At 42.9% G+C, this 16,252-nt stretch overlaps 1 protein-coding gene across 1 annotated transcript in view; it reads left to right on the top strand.

The window, feature by feature from the left end:
- Positions 1–2,784: 2,784 nt before the first annotated feature.
- gpc3 (glypican 3) overlaps positions 2,785–16,252 on the top strand; it is a 116,540-nt gene continuing 103,072 nt past the window's right edge. Inside the window, exons 1-2 of the mRNA XM_061079871.1 lie at positions 2,785–2,941; positions 12,521–12,682. Coding sequence (XP_060935854.1) covers positions 2,785–2,941; positions 12,521–12,682 — 319 coding nt within the window. The remainder of the gene's footprint in view (positions 2,942–12,520; positions 12,683–16,252) is intronic.

Genomic DNA, 16,252 nt, shown 5'->3' with positions numbered 1-16,252 from the left:
ATACATACTTCTGATAGTGGTTCTGTACTTTTACAAGTGTTTGTGGTCAGTATTTTTTTACAAAGTTTTATTAATACCTGTTTAAAATATCTTTGCATTACCTCTTTATTTATTTCCACATGTTTGATGGAAGGATTTTTGTTATATCTGATCATTACAAAGGAAACAATCACCAACTTTAGCCAAACTCATTTTACTTCCTGTTATTTTTTTTATTTGATCAACATCTGTGAATGTAGGTTTTGTTTAGGTTTATCTTACATCAGTGTTTTTTATGACTTTTCATCTCAGCATAAAAACACCTTCATACTGCTGCAATTTGGATTTTATCATTGTATTCATTCGTCACTAACATTTGATCTTGTTGTTTTTTCAGATGATCCCGACCTGCAGCATCAGCCCCCCCCCCCCCCCCACTCTCATGGTCCTCCAGCTAAGGTGCATCTAGTGTAGTTAGTGAAGTACTTCAATATCTACTGCGCTAGTTGCTCCTTCTGGCTGGAGGGCCTGTCGTTCACGCTCCGTGATGTGTCTCACTACACTTTTCCCTGCAGAGTAGTCGTGATGAAACACCTCACGTCTTTCTTTAAAGAGCCTGAATATATTTCAGCTCTCTAAAAGTGTTCCTATTAGCCGGAGTCTGCATGTCACAGCTTTTATTTCAAGGGATAATTTGAAGATATCTTCACTGACAAATATCAGACAGCTAGAATACAGAGCATATATGTATGTTATTATGGGTTAATTTCAGTATTTATTCATTGGTTAGTCTCAGAAAAATCAGTAAAATAGTGAAAGATGTCCATCCCAAGTTGCAAGAGCTCCGGGTCACATTGTTTTCTGATTATTCTCTCTATGTGTATATGAAATTTTCAATAAACAGAAAACGTCAGTATAAAAAGATTAAACCAGCACATACACTGTAATTAGGCTTGAAACAGCAGAAAGAAAATCGATTTTCCTTTATACTTAGTAACAATGAAGACTAATTTTCTCATTCTGTATTTGATGACTTAAAGCGCTACACATTCATTTTTTGATTCTCCAAAATCAAAGCATATAACAATTATAAAACAACCTGAAACTAATCTATCATAGTTTTCCAGTCTGATTTCTCTGCCTAGTTGAGACATCAATAGCACTGATGGAATAATTCCTTGTCCACATTAGAATATGTCGTGTTGCATAAACAGGAAGTTGAACAAACTGCTGTCAACTGGTTTGCCTACATCTCTGAGCGTGTTTGTGCTCAGGTCTTTTCCCTCACATGTCCCCTGTGATTCACAGCTTCTCCAGCCTCTTTGAGCTGAACGCCTTGTCGACCTGGCAGTTCAAAAGTGCTCACAGTGCAGGTAGTGTACACTTATCTACTGCAGTTTGTGCACTTCAGGTACTGCCGGCCACCTCCTCCACGCCTCACACTGATATCACAGCACGTGAACAGACTTGGAGGTTTACAGCAAGTTTTGTTGGTTTGCCCTCAGCTTCTGTCAGCCTCTGCTGTGCAAATCCATGCAAAGCTCTCTGTTCCTCTCTCACACACACACACACACAGACACAGCCAGAAAGAAGAGATGCTCCGCTTTCTGTCTTCTGTTGCGAGCTTTGATGAACTCTTGAAAGTCTGAAAAATCTCATTCCCAGCAGGCACCAGAGAGCAGCTGCTGTGTAGTCAGTTTTGACTCAACAGGCAAATCAAAACGTTACGTCTCTTTTGACACTGCTGTTGTGTCTCGCTGTTTTCGGGTGGATGACTCCGCAATTTCAATCCTTGACAAGATGAATGGAAATTGCACAGTATCCATCTGCAATCCGCCAGATGTTGTGAACAGCTACGCAATTATTAGATAGTGGTATTTGAGATATTTGGAGGAAATAAAAATAAGAGATGTGCTGTTCTTTTGCCTCTGTGAACCTTTGTGCCAGTCTGCAGAGAGGATGGGTTTCTCAGGTCCTCTGTGCTGGCTGACATGGAGACTGGACACTAGATGGCAACATTTCAACTTTAATGGAAGTGGAAGTAAAGTCGCTGTCCATTTGAGATAAAAAAAAACAACATATTAGTGTAAAATAGATTGCCACCAGATAAATGTAACAGAGTGACATTTATGTATTTATTATAAATATAATGAGTGTGAATCACTTTTTCTTTGGTCTGTACACCTCTGTGAATGTGCCACATGTTTTCTGTTCACTTTCTAATGCGCCTGAATAATAAAAGCTCATCTCCAGCTCATTTACTGTGTGTGTGTCACTTTTTATTGTAATGCATGTGCACCTCCATGGTCACATGTAACCACTGTGCCCTAATTGCATCCTACACCACACAGGGCCATCCATCTAACACGACAGCAGCTCTATCCTTACATCACCACTCCTGCAGCCTCACAGTGTATCATCAGCTCACATCACTATCATCACACCAGAGCGCACATCCCTTCGTGCGCGCAGGTTCTCGCCGTGGCGCGCGTTTCTCTTCTCCTGGTGAGCGCGCACACACAAGGCTGTGGGCTCGTTCGTGCGCGCAGCTACAGCCGAGAGGGGTGATGCACATGAGGAGGGACTCTTAAGTTGTTGTAGTCGGGGTATCGCTTCAGGAAGAGGAGCAGCTCTCCAGGTGGACGCACAGGAGGAGGAACCGAACACCCAGCGGAAGGATGCTGAGCCGAACGGATCCAGGAGCTGCAGCCTCACCTCGTCAGCGCAGCACCGCGGCTCCGTCCTCCTGTAACTTTTAACGCGCTGAAGTTGATTCCAGGGTCTGTGTCTCTGCTCGCCTCTGCCATGGCTGCTCCGTCGGCCCGTGGCGCGCTCTTTCTGTGCGCCTTCCTCCAGCTCTTCCCCCTGCCCGGCGGACAGGTGCAAAACTGCCAGGAGGTGCGCAGCGTGTTCCAGTCCCTGCACCCGGGCTCCAAGTGGGTCCCCGAAACCCCAGTGTCAGGTAATCTATCTTTAAAACTTCCACCTTCTATCCATCTCCATGCTTTACGCACAGGACGCCTGGCAACCGCATCCTCTTCCCTGTGATTTCCTCACCTCTGCAATTCCATCTCTGAATCTAATCCCTCAAATCAAACTCCAGTGTTCCAGCTCCAGGGACATCACCATTGCAACACTTCTCGATTTTTTTTTCCCTCTCTCGTAAGGCTGCTGACCTCTCCATGTTTCAGTGCTGAGAGTCAACCCACACACACTCTCCATCCCTCTGGCTGAACATTTAACTGACCTGCTCTGAAAAATCCATTGGTTACAATGAGTGTTTTCCAAAAATGTCAGGTTGAATTATTAAAAAAACAGCTCACAGAGTCTTTCTATTGTTCCATGCATGGAGCCTCAAGTGACCCAGCTTTGATTGGGTCACCTCAGGTATCTGTTATGTGGGGTTGAATTCACACACACACACACACACACAAAAATCATTTTTTCTTTATGAGTTGATTTATAGTTGTGTTACAGGCTGGTCTCCTGGCAGCTTCTCCTCAGCCACACTGTCACAGAGTATAGATTAACGGTGTGATATGAATTGTGTCCGCCCCTGATAACAGTTTCTGTCAAAGATGCAATTATCGCAGCAGGATAATTATTGTTCCCTGGAGCTCAAATGTCACTGACTGCGTTTGAGATGAGGAGGAGACGTGTCCAAGTGAATTAAGATGAAATAATTATAATAAAACGCTTATTGAGATACAGAGGAGTGGTGCAGGTCTGTTTTGCAGGACGCAGGATGTTGGTGAACTGCTGGAGCCTGTTGCATGCTTTCTTTTCCAGTCTGTGATGGGAGACCCCTCTCATGTGGCTGAATCACAGCCTGCTCTAAATGTTAATTGGGTGTTTTAGTGTCATGTCAGCACCAGGGGAAGTGCTCCAGGTGAACTGTTTTCTCTCCATTCTCTGTGCAGACAACATGCCAGGGATGACAACTAAACACAACATGCTTCAAATCCCACCCCTGGGAAGATGTGCGATGCGCTTTGAAGCATGTTTTGGTCACGCTCCCAACGCCACATATTCATCTACCATCTGTGGGAGCAGGCAGCTCCAACCTCTGAGCCCCACGTTCCTCCATGCATCCATCTTTAGTCACACACCCTCCAACCAAAGGCCATCAAGCTTTTTATCTGCCACACAGCCGGGGGGGGGGGGGGGGGGGGGGAGTCGTCTTAACAGGAGAGAGATATATAACCTACCCCAGTCCTGTGCTCCTTCATTGAGGAGTCAGGCCGGACACTACACACACACACACACACACACACACACACACACACACACACACACACACACACGCACACGCACGCACGCACACACACACACACACACACACACACACACACATACACACACACACTCTGCAAATCAATTCACCAGTGTGCCAGAGGACATTCATCTTGGCGAGTTAAGGGATAGTTTGGTCAACACACGCCCATGATGCCACTGGATGCTGAGTTGCAGAATATTATTGGGTCTTATTATAGGAACTCGTTGTACATTAAGTTCATCGTGATGAAGCACTGGATTCTTACATCTACAGTCAATACAGGATGTCTGGATTACTCTGCAACACATCATCTAATGTTAATGTTGTGTTTGGGCTCCTTCAGGCCGCCAGTAACACCTTAAATAGCATAATTTAAGATTTATCAGTTTGATTCATGATGTTAATTCCTATTTTATTAAAATAATGCACAGACAACCACAGTTGTAATTGGGTTAACCCAAAGTTTTTTTTTTGGTGTTCTGTATTTGTGATGAGTGCTGACCAGAGTAGAGCATTTAAATTTAAAACAGCTTTGTCCTTAAGGAGTCAAGGCGTCACAACTCTTGGGATCTAACTGACCTTAAAAATAACTGTTTGTCAAAAAGAACATACCTGTGTTTGTGCAGAAAAGCTAAAACATGAATTGTAAATGTTGTTAAATTAAAACTATGCTTAATGGAGGTTTCTGTATTTGTCACCTTCGTCAAACCCACACTCTCCATTTCTGTAAAAGCAGAGTTTTTATTTTTCTTAAATATATTTCCACAATTTGTTTCAATAAGATCAGAAGAATAGAGAACAGACAATCAAAGAAAATAGTTCACATTTTCACTTAGCCTACGGTTGATGTTATAACACAATGAAACCACAAAACTAAGAAAGCAAAGTCAATACCCATAATGGATTCATGTTAGAGGCCAATTTACACACAGGCTATGTTTATGTATATTTATTAGGAATTGATATTTGTCCCATTGAATCTCAAATGAAAACATGTTCGTCATCAGATATGATTCATCAAGGATTATAATTGTACCTGGAACACGCAAAGGACACAGGCTCTCAATGATCAAAAGCCCATTTGAACATTGAAGTTATAAAGATCGTTTCCTAACCACCAGCCTTTTCAGTAGAATATTCTCCCTTTGTGTTTCTGCCCTTTTTCTGCAGCTCAACTAGCAAACACTCTCCTGGAAAACACAAAGAGGCAGTTTCTCTTAAAAAAGGCTGTATAAATTTAGAAAACTTCTAAAGCCTCATTTTAGCTTTAGATCAACTTTCAAATAGACTTTTTTTTGCACAGAACAAGGACTTTTTCCTTCTCCCAGCTTTAACACTGGAAGGGCATCACAGAGGAGGGATCTTTAAACGGCCAGTTTGAACAGGTGGAACGATTATTGTGAGACCGACTTCAAAAAGGATGAATCTATCCTTTAAACCTCTGAGAGAGAAAAACACACTCCCTTCATTTGCGCGCTATTAGCACTTGGAGTAAAATAATACAGAAATGAAACAAATTAAACCGAACCCTCATGGTCCCGGAGAGATCTCAGGACCTCCCTTTATGAACCACTGCAGTAAAACAGGAATGGGATGCGTTTCAGGACTCGGAGCCAAAACAAAGCACAGTGAGTAGAGAGAGCATTTAACAGCAAAGTAAGGTTTGGATTTGCACGAGGAAAATGTCCTGCAGTGAGGGGCTGCTGTGTGGCCTTGGCTGCCTCAAGAAGTAATTTATAAAGTAAATTTGTGAAGTCTCATCACTATGGCACCAACATTCCTGTTTCACTAATGTGTAAATCCAGAGAATGATGAAAATCTATAATTCCTTTGAGGGAATCATGGGATTAAGTGTCCCCTCATGTACAAAACCATTATGGATAATTTTCAGAGGTAAAATTAGAAGGAAACCTCTAAAAACTAAGTAAAGACTAGAGCAACGTTTGACAAAAATAACATTTATGTCGCACAACTATCAAGTTTCTGTTTTCCTCTTCTCTGTGTGTCATCGGAATTCTCTCGTGGCCCAGCATGGGGGTCCCAACCCCCACTGGCATAATGCAATATTGATTCATTTTCAGCGTGTGCGCAACAACGAACGTTACATCATCCACAAATAATCATATTTACTGCTTTCACTCCGCCTATAACACATGATAATGTATTCAGTTTTTGTGGGTTATTTTTCAGTGTCAGTCTACATATCCACATACGAGGGGAAAAAGTAGATACTGCAAAGAAGATGTTTCATTATTTTCAAACGCTCACAGCTATTTCTAAATAAATGATTTTACATTTCTTTTCCACTTCAAAACTCTGCTGACTTAAAAACGATGGCACATATCAAACTCTTTGGACACGATCCCATTATTCTATAGCTTTTTTAAATATCCAGTGAGGACACTGTCTAGTCCATCATGATCTTTTACAGTATTTAAACAGTGTATAATTTTTTCCCCAACGGAATATCCATAATGAGACAGAGTTACGGGCCAATGCTTGTACTGTAGGTAGGATTTCCATAACTCCATATTTCTAACTGGAGTTGACTTTCTTTCACAAAGCATGAAATATGCAGTCACTCTTATATTTGGTACATTTTTGTGTGTGTGTTATTTCTTTTTTTGGGCAGGCCTCATCCATAATATATCCTTGTCATTAATTAATGCAGAATAAGTTGGAGGTTTTCAGTCTCAGTCTCGTCCTCTGTAATTATTCTGAACTTTGTGCTCGCACAGAATTTGGCATGTAAATGCGGAACAGAGGGATTGTCGCGCATGTAACACGAGTTCTTCATCCGGGCATACGGCAAATGAAAGATTGATGAAATTAAATTTAGAGGATGGCTAGCTGTGATTTGACTGGGGAAGTATCACTTACACTGTGTGTGTGTTTGTGTGTGTAGCCTGTATTGATATGGAGTATTGTGTGGGGGAGGTAGCTGATTCAGGGAGATGTCCTCAGGACGGCAGGACAGACTTCTAATAATGCTGCATGTGGTGCCAGGGGGCAAACACACACACACACACACTCACACACACTCACACACAAGCTCAAGTTTTTCTTTGCTCTCCTGCAGCATGATTCAAAAGAAGCAAGAGCAGAGAAACAACATCAGAGCGGAGATATGAGAAATCAAAACCCAACACAGCTGTAGGAGGTGTAGCACCACTCATGTCTTTGTAGTGGTTAGTGTGCTGCTGCTGCCGTGGGTGGTGGTAGTGTCTGAAGGTGAAACGGGGGCTGTGGTGTCAGTTCACACCAGCGAGTCGTCATGTAGCAGAGCCGAGGACGGGCAGAGCCGAGCACTTACCCCGGGACATGAGTGTGAGAGCGTCTTAATCAGAGTCAGCAGTGGTTAGAGAGCGGAGGATGCGGTGGAGCTCTGACAGGAGCAGCTGACCTGACTCGTGAGAGGAGCATCTGATTCCCTCTAAATAGAAAAGCATACGGTGAAAGCTGCCACTTCATTTTCAACAGAAAATACTCCACAGTTCTCCTACAGCTTCTTTCAGATATGCACTGAACTCCAAAATTATCCCTGCTGCATCTGAGAACATAAATGTCTGAGTTAGAGGTTCCAGAGTTTTTACGGACAGCCCCAAACTCCAGATAATGTCCGAGTGAGCCTACATGAGAGCACAGGAGATTCTCTGGAGGATTCAAAGTGAGCAAGTGGGCATGTTGATGGAGTTTCTGAGGCCACATCCACACTACGTTTTCAATTGAAAACAGCATTTTCAAACTAAAACGATCTCTGTCCACACAAGCATTTTTGCTTCATCTCAGTTTTATTCCCGGTCCATACTAACAAGCTTATAACGTGACCACTCAGGTACACTGTGCATGCACGTGCTGGTGTGAACAAGAAGGCATTCCATCCTGCTGGACACAGGAAATGTTGCAGATTGCTCTAATAACAGCTTGTCTCTGAAACATGTAAACAGTCGTATCATTGTAAAATGCAAAATCTAACTGCTGCGGTTAGCAAAGACAACAGGTTCAGTGCTGAATTAAATCTCCATGTTGCTTTCTACACTGTTACCTGAGGCTAAGGCGTTTTTTGGGGGGTTCTGGAAGGCCGGGGGTCATGTGATAGGAGCCTGACGAATCAGCTAAGACTTTGTTGTGACCAAAAGATCCCAATCAGGAAGCGGTTGTGAACGTCTACGTCATTGTTTCCAAACGTCTCTGTTTCCGCCCATCCAGAAAAAAATGCACCCCTGGAGTTTTCAAAATAAAGCAAGGCCAGCCGCCGTTTCCAGACTTCTCAGGTTTAGCGGCTCTAAAATTTCGGAGTAGTGTGGATGCTGGTCGTTTCCCTAGCAGAAAACCAAGTAGTGTGGATATAGCGAAACTGGTGTTGGACACAAATCTGAATAAAACATAGCAAAAAGATCAAGTCAAGTTATAAAAATAATGACATTTGAGATCTTTTCGTGATAATGAGTGAAGATGGTGTTGATGTGCTGTAGATATAAACATGTGAGCTCAGCAGTGGAATTCATACGTCTCGTCCTGCCTCCTGTATGCTGCTCCTCCCCCTCACCTGAATGTGCTTGATAATATCCTGTTGCTATAAATGTGTCTGACCCAGAGAATCTCCTGCTGCTTTCTTCATACGAGGAAAGCAGACGTCTGACCCTCAGTCCTGACCCCATCGCCCGGACATTTTCCGGGCGTCATGTCTGAAAGCGGCTTGTGAGTCTGTTTTCCACTGTGAGCTGTGTAGTTTGATATTTCTACGAAGGATGCTAAAAGTAAGTGTTCAGGTGATGTGGAGTTCTCTGCAGTAATTAGCTGCAGGGTCAGGTCACCCAGGCTTGTTCTTCATCATGAAAAACACTGAACGACAAAGACCTGTTGTGTAAATGACACCAGACACAACCAATAGGTGGATCAGTTTGACCTGTGGCAACAGCTCTTTTTGTCTAATTAAACGCTGAGTTGTGTTGTGTTTATTCAGCTTTTCCTTTTCTGAAAAAATCCATCACCCCCTCTTTAATGAAGGGCTCCTGTGTTTAGTGAAAAAAAAGACTCTTTCACATTCATGCTTCCAGGTTTCAAATTATTGCTTCATCAAACGATTTAAAATAGAGCAGCGCGCAAAGCACTAAAAATACTTAAAACAATTGTAATCCCCAGTAGCTAATGGTAATATTATTCCTTGGGTGGGTTGTAAATTGCACTATCGTCATTTCATTTATTGTCTCTACAAAGTGACACAGTATTCTTTTGCCCCGGAGAGGAAGCCATGCATTCCCACATGCTTCCACTTGACACTGGTAGCTGATGTATAATTTATGCTCATAATGAAGAGCTTTTAACATATTCTATATCTTAATACAACTTGTTTTTCTCCCCCTCCATGGTCTCCAAAATTAAACTTTCATGGATATATCTTTCTAATTGGTGCGGGGAAACTTGGAGATACATACTGTGTTGGTGGCTGCCCCCCCCCCCCCGGCGTGGCGTCCCTGAGCTTGTTAAAGATGTAAGGAGTGGGACTCCACTTGTCGTGCGTGTGTGTGCACAGGACTGTGTGAGCCCCCTGCTCGGGATCTCGCCCCTATGGCATTTGAACTGAAACTTTCTATCTGGAAAGAAGCGGCCGAAAGGATTGTCAGATAAGGCGGCGACAAAGTGAAGGGCGATCAATGTGCTCTCTTAAAAAGCCGCTCAAAGACCTTGACACACGTGGCAAACAGCGGCCGTGCTGCATGTTGAATTGTCCGGCTCACCACTTCAGTATTGACTGAAAACACGTATAATAATTTCAATGTGTCACCTTGAGCACAAGCTTGTGTGCTTGGGAAATTTACATGTAAATTGCTCTGAGCTCTCACCTTGTCTTTCTTCATTTGGTTGGAGGGAATTGGCCATCAGGACCCAATCGACTAATTAACCGATAACACACTGAGAGAACGCTGCTCTCTGCAGAGCCTGATGGCTGTTTAGGCTCAAGGGAGGTGAAGGGAAACAAACTCGGAGCAAAACTGTGCACAGATGACAAGGAATATAAAAAAGTAAGGGGAGGAGAAAGAGAACTGAGCCAAAAGCACACAAAAAAGAGAAGCAAGAAGCTTATTCCCAAGGGATCTGTCAGTCAGGAAGAAGGCTTTATTTAGACGGTGTGATTTTATTATTTGTGAAGCTCAGCGGGGAATCGTTTCCACAGCTGAATCCTTCACTTATTCTCCACCGCGCTGGAACTTCTGTAATGAAACGCATTTATCATCTGCAAAACGACAAAAGTGCAGATGAAACTGTCTGTTTCTGCTGACTATAATTGCTAAATCCCTGCCTCGTCTCACCTATGGCGCTATTGACAGCCTAATAATTTTTGCCCCTGCAGTCTGAAATTAACTTGATCTTATCTGTCAGGAGTCTTTTGTCGGTATTGATTTAAGATATTAAGCCTGTCAGTTTGCATACAATAGGTGCGGTTTGACAGTTTTATTGCCTGTCTCACTCATTAGACTGTGCACCTTAAACCCTGATGGGAGTCAGGAGTGAGTTTTCGACTCCCCAGTACTTAATTATCAAGGCTGTCGCTCCGTAGCATCTCCTGCTACTTTAGCTTCCCTCCACGCTGCCTGTTGTCATTGTTCCAGCCCGAGCTCTGTTTCTGAAAATCCATTGTTTGAAGATCTCAAAGAGACAAAGCCTCAAACCAACGGAGATTTTCATTTCAAGATAAAACCCTCCACAAAAGCCTTTCTTCTGTCTTTTGACACGCTTGTGAAAAAAAGTTTTCTAATATAAATGTACACACATAAATACATACAATGAAAGTGTGCATACATACAATTCGGGCCCTCCCTGCAAATTAATCTCTCGGCTTCTGCATCCTACGCACCCCGAGCAGCTGAAGCTGGCAGACTCCCCTGACATTTGTTTACCTCGCCATCAATCAGGCCCTTGTCACCGATGCCTCTCAGGCAGCGGATCCTGCAGACAACTCCTCGACACACACACGTTACAACTGCAGCCTCCACTGAAGCTTTCAACAGACTCATGGGAGAGAGAGACTGAGAGGGGGAATCAAAGAGGAGGGGGGGTTTTCACCGGAGCTCCTCTTTGTATTTAAACATCAGGTGTTTGTGGCCTATTTGTGTCTGTGCATCACTTTTAAGCAGCGATGTGGGAATAAAGTGGAAATTTGTAGCGTGTGTATAGGAAGTTCTGTCTCCACTGGACATTTCTTTTTCTCCAGAGGAAATTCTGTTGTAGAAATGTGTGTTAACTCTTTTGTAAAGGCATCGTTGCTCGAAAACCCACGTTAGTTTTAACTACGGTATAATCTGCTTTTCAAACTTTGTAGACCAGAGGTCATTCATCCTGCAGTGTAGCTGTGACAATGTGATAGTAGAGGCTTGTTCAGGTATTAAAAACAAGAAAAAGCTCTTCATAAAAGATGTCCTTCAGTCCGTCACCACTCAGAATTGCAGTTCATTCATCGTCGCCGCTGCACCAGCTGAGGTTTCCGTCTCTATCCTTGATCAGACTGAATTCTAAGCGCACAGACTTCCTCTCCCTGCTCACCGGCATTGCTTTCAAATTAAATTAATTTCTCCAGGGCGTTTGTTTTTCGATCCAGTTTGTGCGCAGCCACGTCGCCCCAATGAAACATCCTTGTCACCCTAAGCTTTTCTGGCGCTGGCGTACAACTGCACCTTTCAAAAGAGCTCTGGGAATCCAATTATTTCTCATCTGTGTAAACAACCCTTAGTGTCTGGGGCCAGGTGCAGAAATGTTGTTTCATGCCTTCAATCTCACTTGTTGCTTTGATTTTTTTCTTCATGGCGTATAGTGAATGCAAGAACCTGGGTTTGTTTGTCTGCACGCTGCACCGCTCCCAGCTCCCGTCTCTGTGGCTACAAAAATACTCCTTTTGATCCTCGGTGTGAAAAACGCAGCCTTGAGTGGTGGTGGAACCGTCTGTTGACCAAACTGATCTCTGAGGAGAGCATCACGGCCTTGGCGTTTTGCTCAAATGTATCATCAAAATGACTCTTTTTTTTTTTCAAGCAGAAATGTATTTTTGACTTGAAGCCTGCTAAATAACACAGCTGCTACATTATATTCAGATTCTCATTAAGGATAGAAGATAGTGATCCTGCATGCAGAGGATGCTGCTGCATCTCATTGTGTGTGTGTGAGAAGGAAGAAAGTTTCTTCTCTGTTTTTGAAAAAGTGAAACAACAGCAGCTCTCCAGCTCCTTCATCACAGCTCCTGTCCTCTCTGTGTTGATTTCCTGCCAGGTTCGGATCTGCAGGTTTGCCAAACAAAAGGCCCGACCTGCTGTTCCAAGAAGATGGAGGAGCGGTATCAGGTAGCCGCACGCAGCAACATGGAGTCTGGTCTGCAGGTGGTCAGCGCTCAACTCAAACGCCTCATCATCCAGAATGCTGCCATTTTCCAAGGTAAGCAGTGAGGACAGTTTGTCCAAACCTGTCGCAACTAAAAAAAAGAGCGTTCTGACTGGCACACTGAAGAAAACAGCATCATAATTACAATTTGAAACTGATAATTGATGCCCTCAAATCAATACAGTCTGTTTCCACTTTCTTGGCTTCGCATTCCTGTGAACGTCAGCAGCTCACTCCTCCAGGCAGTGAGTCACATGTAAAAAAGAGCAGAAACATAATGCACGCAGACAGGGATGAGACATTCAGCTGCTGTTCCACTAAATGCTAGAACGGCAGAGACGTGTGGTTTAAGTGACTTTAGATGTAACTTGGTTGTTGGTGCCAGACATGTTGCTCCAGAAAAGTGACAGCCCCCTGAGATATTGGCGCGCTGCAGTCGGTGATGACTGTTGTTCACCGAGTGTGAAACGCAGCCAGTCAGCGGTGGTTGGTGGAAGCCGCTCACAGATGGGAGGTCAGAGGAGGCTCACTAGCTGGACTGGTTCAATCTGGCAGACATATTTGAAATAACAGCTCAGTGATGTGGGGGGGAAAAAGTGCAAATTGTAAAACCTGCGCAGGCGGTGGTTCAACTGCTGTCAGCTGAGAACAAGAAGATGGCGGTACAGGAGGCAGGTGATTGCAGCGAGTGAATGATTGATCAGGGAAGTGACACTTGAAGGTGGTGGAAGGGGAAAGTAAGACCTTACAGGGAGCTATGTGTCTAATCAGCGAATTTTTGCTTGAGAGAACAAGCTGTTCTGGAGGTAAAATGAAATCACACCTTGTGGCTACCAAGGTGTTCAAACTGTGTCAGCAAAATCAGTGTGGTACAATAGTCATTTGCATATAATTAGTAATATTACTATTTCTCAAGTGTTAGAGAATCTTCAATTTAGCAACAACAGCAGATCATTAATATAGACTAAGACTAACCCTGGCTAAATGAGTAGTTTGACACTCAAACGTTCATAGCTAGCAGCGCGCACATACCATAGAGCACCACAGAGCTGGCTAGTTAATTCCAATTTGTCAAGTTGACCTAAGCTAAGCTAACTAGCTTAACGTGTGGACATGAAAATGTTTCTAGTATCACAGAGAATTAGGGTTGCAAAATTCCGTGAATATTCAAAGTTGGAAACTTTCCATGGGAATTAACGGGAATAAACGCGAATATACGGGAATTAACAGGAATTAACAGGAATAAACTGGAAATGTTGTGGGTAATTTATACTAACTGTATTTACCTTGTCATTTACAGACATAAATATAAATAACGTGTGGACATGAAAGTGTTCCTTGTATCACAGAGAATACAGAGTCATAGAATCACAAATAAAGTCAACGTCAGTGTCATTGACTTTTTCTACTCGTCTTTACTTCTGCCACCATGACTCTGTTTTTGATGTTAATAATTTCTCGCCTACTGGACAACATAATGTTGAAAAGTTTAGGCGCTGGTTACAAGTTAACTCCCTGACCACACATGGGTACATAACTTTTCTTTCGCAGTGCCGCCATTTTAGCAACAGTTGTTGTGAAATATCCCTCTCACAGTTAATGTTGAGCTTTTGCTATCACCCCACGCAGAGGCCTTTCCAGAACCATGCAGCCGCTCTGTTGGCTGTCTCGGGGTTTCCACTTGAAGCGAGATGTGTGGACTTGCTGGGCCAACTTTTCTTGAGAAGGCACACTCATGGGTGGTGAAACGCAGCACCGTCCTGACATGCTAATTAAAACTTGAGGTTTAATGGGGACCATGGGGTTTGACTTGGTTGTTTCACACTAACTATGTTAGAGACGGCCTCTGTGGTTAGCCTGCACTTTCCTAGAAGGGCTTCGATACTAATTGCGTTAGCATAGGACTTGAGAGAACTCCCCAAACAGCCCCCGGACTGAAACCCTTTTAACATCCTGGTCTTATCTGTTTCAATCTACTTCATTTTCATCCTCTCACTCGCTTCTCCTCTGTTCCTCTCCATCTCTATCTCTCTCAGACCCTGTCATCCTCTCTCTCCATGGCTGTTTCGCTCAGTCTACTTGACTTTTCTTTCTCCTTCTGTCTTCCTCCCTCCGTCTGTCTCTTCCTCTGGTGTTCATGCTACTATTGGGAATTGAGTGCATGCCTTGTTTGCAATCTTCTCTGCTGCTCTCTTTCTCTCTTCTTCAGCACTCACTTCTTCCAGAGATCAAAGGGCTTCCCCTTTCCAGTCGTCTATCTCCCATCTCTGAGTGCTCCCTCTATCCCTGCTTCTCCTCTCCTTCCAGCTCCACCTGCCCTGCTCTACTTTCCCAAGCCTCAGACTACACCAGAGGTTTTCACCCTTTTGAAGTCAACTTCTCCAAACAATAGAAAATGCAATCGCTGTTTCAATCTTTGTCTTTTAAGCAGTGAGATGACAGGCAGCTTTAACATCAGGCTTTCCTCAAGATCAATACCAGGAAATAGGTAAGACATTAGGAATTTCTAATGATGCATAGCTCTTGTGCAAAAAGACTCATATGCCATTTGACAGTCTAATGAGCCTTAGCTGATCTCTTTATAGGATACTAGGGAAATACTTCGTAATGGATAACCGGCAGCATCCACTTCCATGTGTGACAGACTCTTGGATTTCATTTTGATTCACATTAGTGAGACGATAACACCATCCTCCCCCGCGTGCTGCGATCGTGCCTCGTGCTCAGTGGCCTGATGTTGTCAATTTACTCGAAAATGGGAATCTGCAAACCTGTGCAGGATGCTCATCCCTTAAATCAATTTCTTTTTAAATGAGAATCTGATCTTGCGCATGCTGAGAATTTAATTTTGTTAATAAATTATGGAGTCCAATATTTCTGAAGAGTGTATTAGTATGTGAAGCTGCACATATCTGGATATATGATTTGTATTGCAGCAGTGGCATAGAGATGGCATAGATTACTCAAAGTGGCCCTGAACTCATTTAGATGTTGCAATTATCATTACTTACTACATTTTCAAGAAGTAATTATGTTACTTTACTTATTAGTCATCAGCTACAATAACTGCATTACTCATTATATTACTTTCCATTGCTCACTTTGTTTAATAGGTTCTCCATAACTACTTTGAGAATGTCCTTCCATGGATAAACATCCCCACAGCAGCTTGTTACCATTACATTCCATTCTTAAGTAACATTTTTGAAGTTTGTCCCATATAGAGACTAATATCTGGAGATCCCGGCATAAGTGCTGAGATACCTCAGAGCTGTCTTTTTTCATCTATCAACTAATTATATGGAAATGCATCGGATTGTTGTAGAATCCCTTATAATGAAGTATTCCTTAATTGTTATTATTAGATAATCAGTTCCAGTTGGTGAAATAATGTAAAATTATATAAATAACTGAAAAAAGTTGGAAATTAATTAAAAAGTTTATAACTCATGTTTGTAATCTTTCATCAATCCCCTAGGAATCATCTATTCTACTGATTTCTTTTGCTGCCTGGCTTTACATTTTCCAGAGATGGAAGTGGGACATTTTCAATCACCTTCAAGTTATAGGGAGGAGGTCTTATATCGTGGGGTTCACATCCATGATCTAACACTCAAACCTCAA

This window comes from Limanda limanda, chromosome 10, assembly GCF_963576545.1.
Source record: "Limanda limanda chromosome 10, fLimLim1.1, whole genome shotgun sequence".
NCBI classification, from domain to species: domain Eukaryota; kingdom Metazoa; phylum Chordata; class Actinopteri; order Pleuronectiformes; family Pleuronectidae; genus Limanda; species Limanda limanda.
This window is presented reverse-complemented; position numbering and strand designations above follow the sequence as displayed.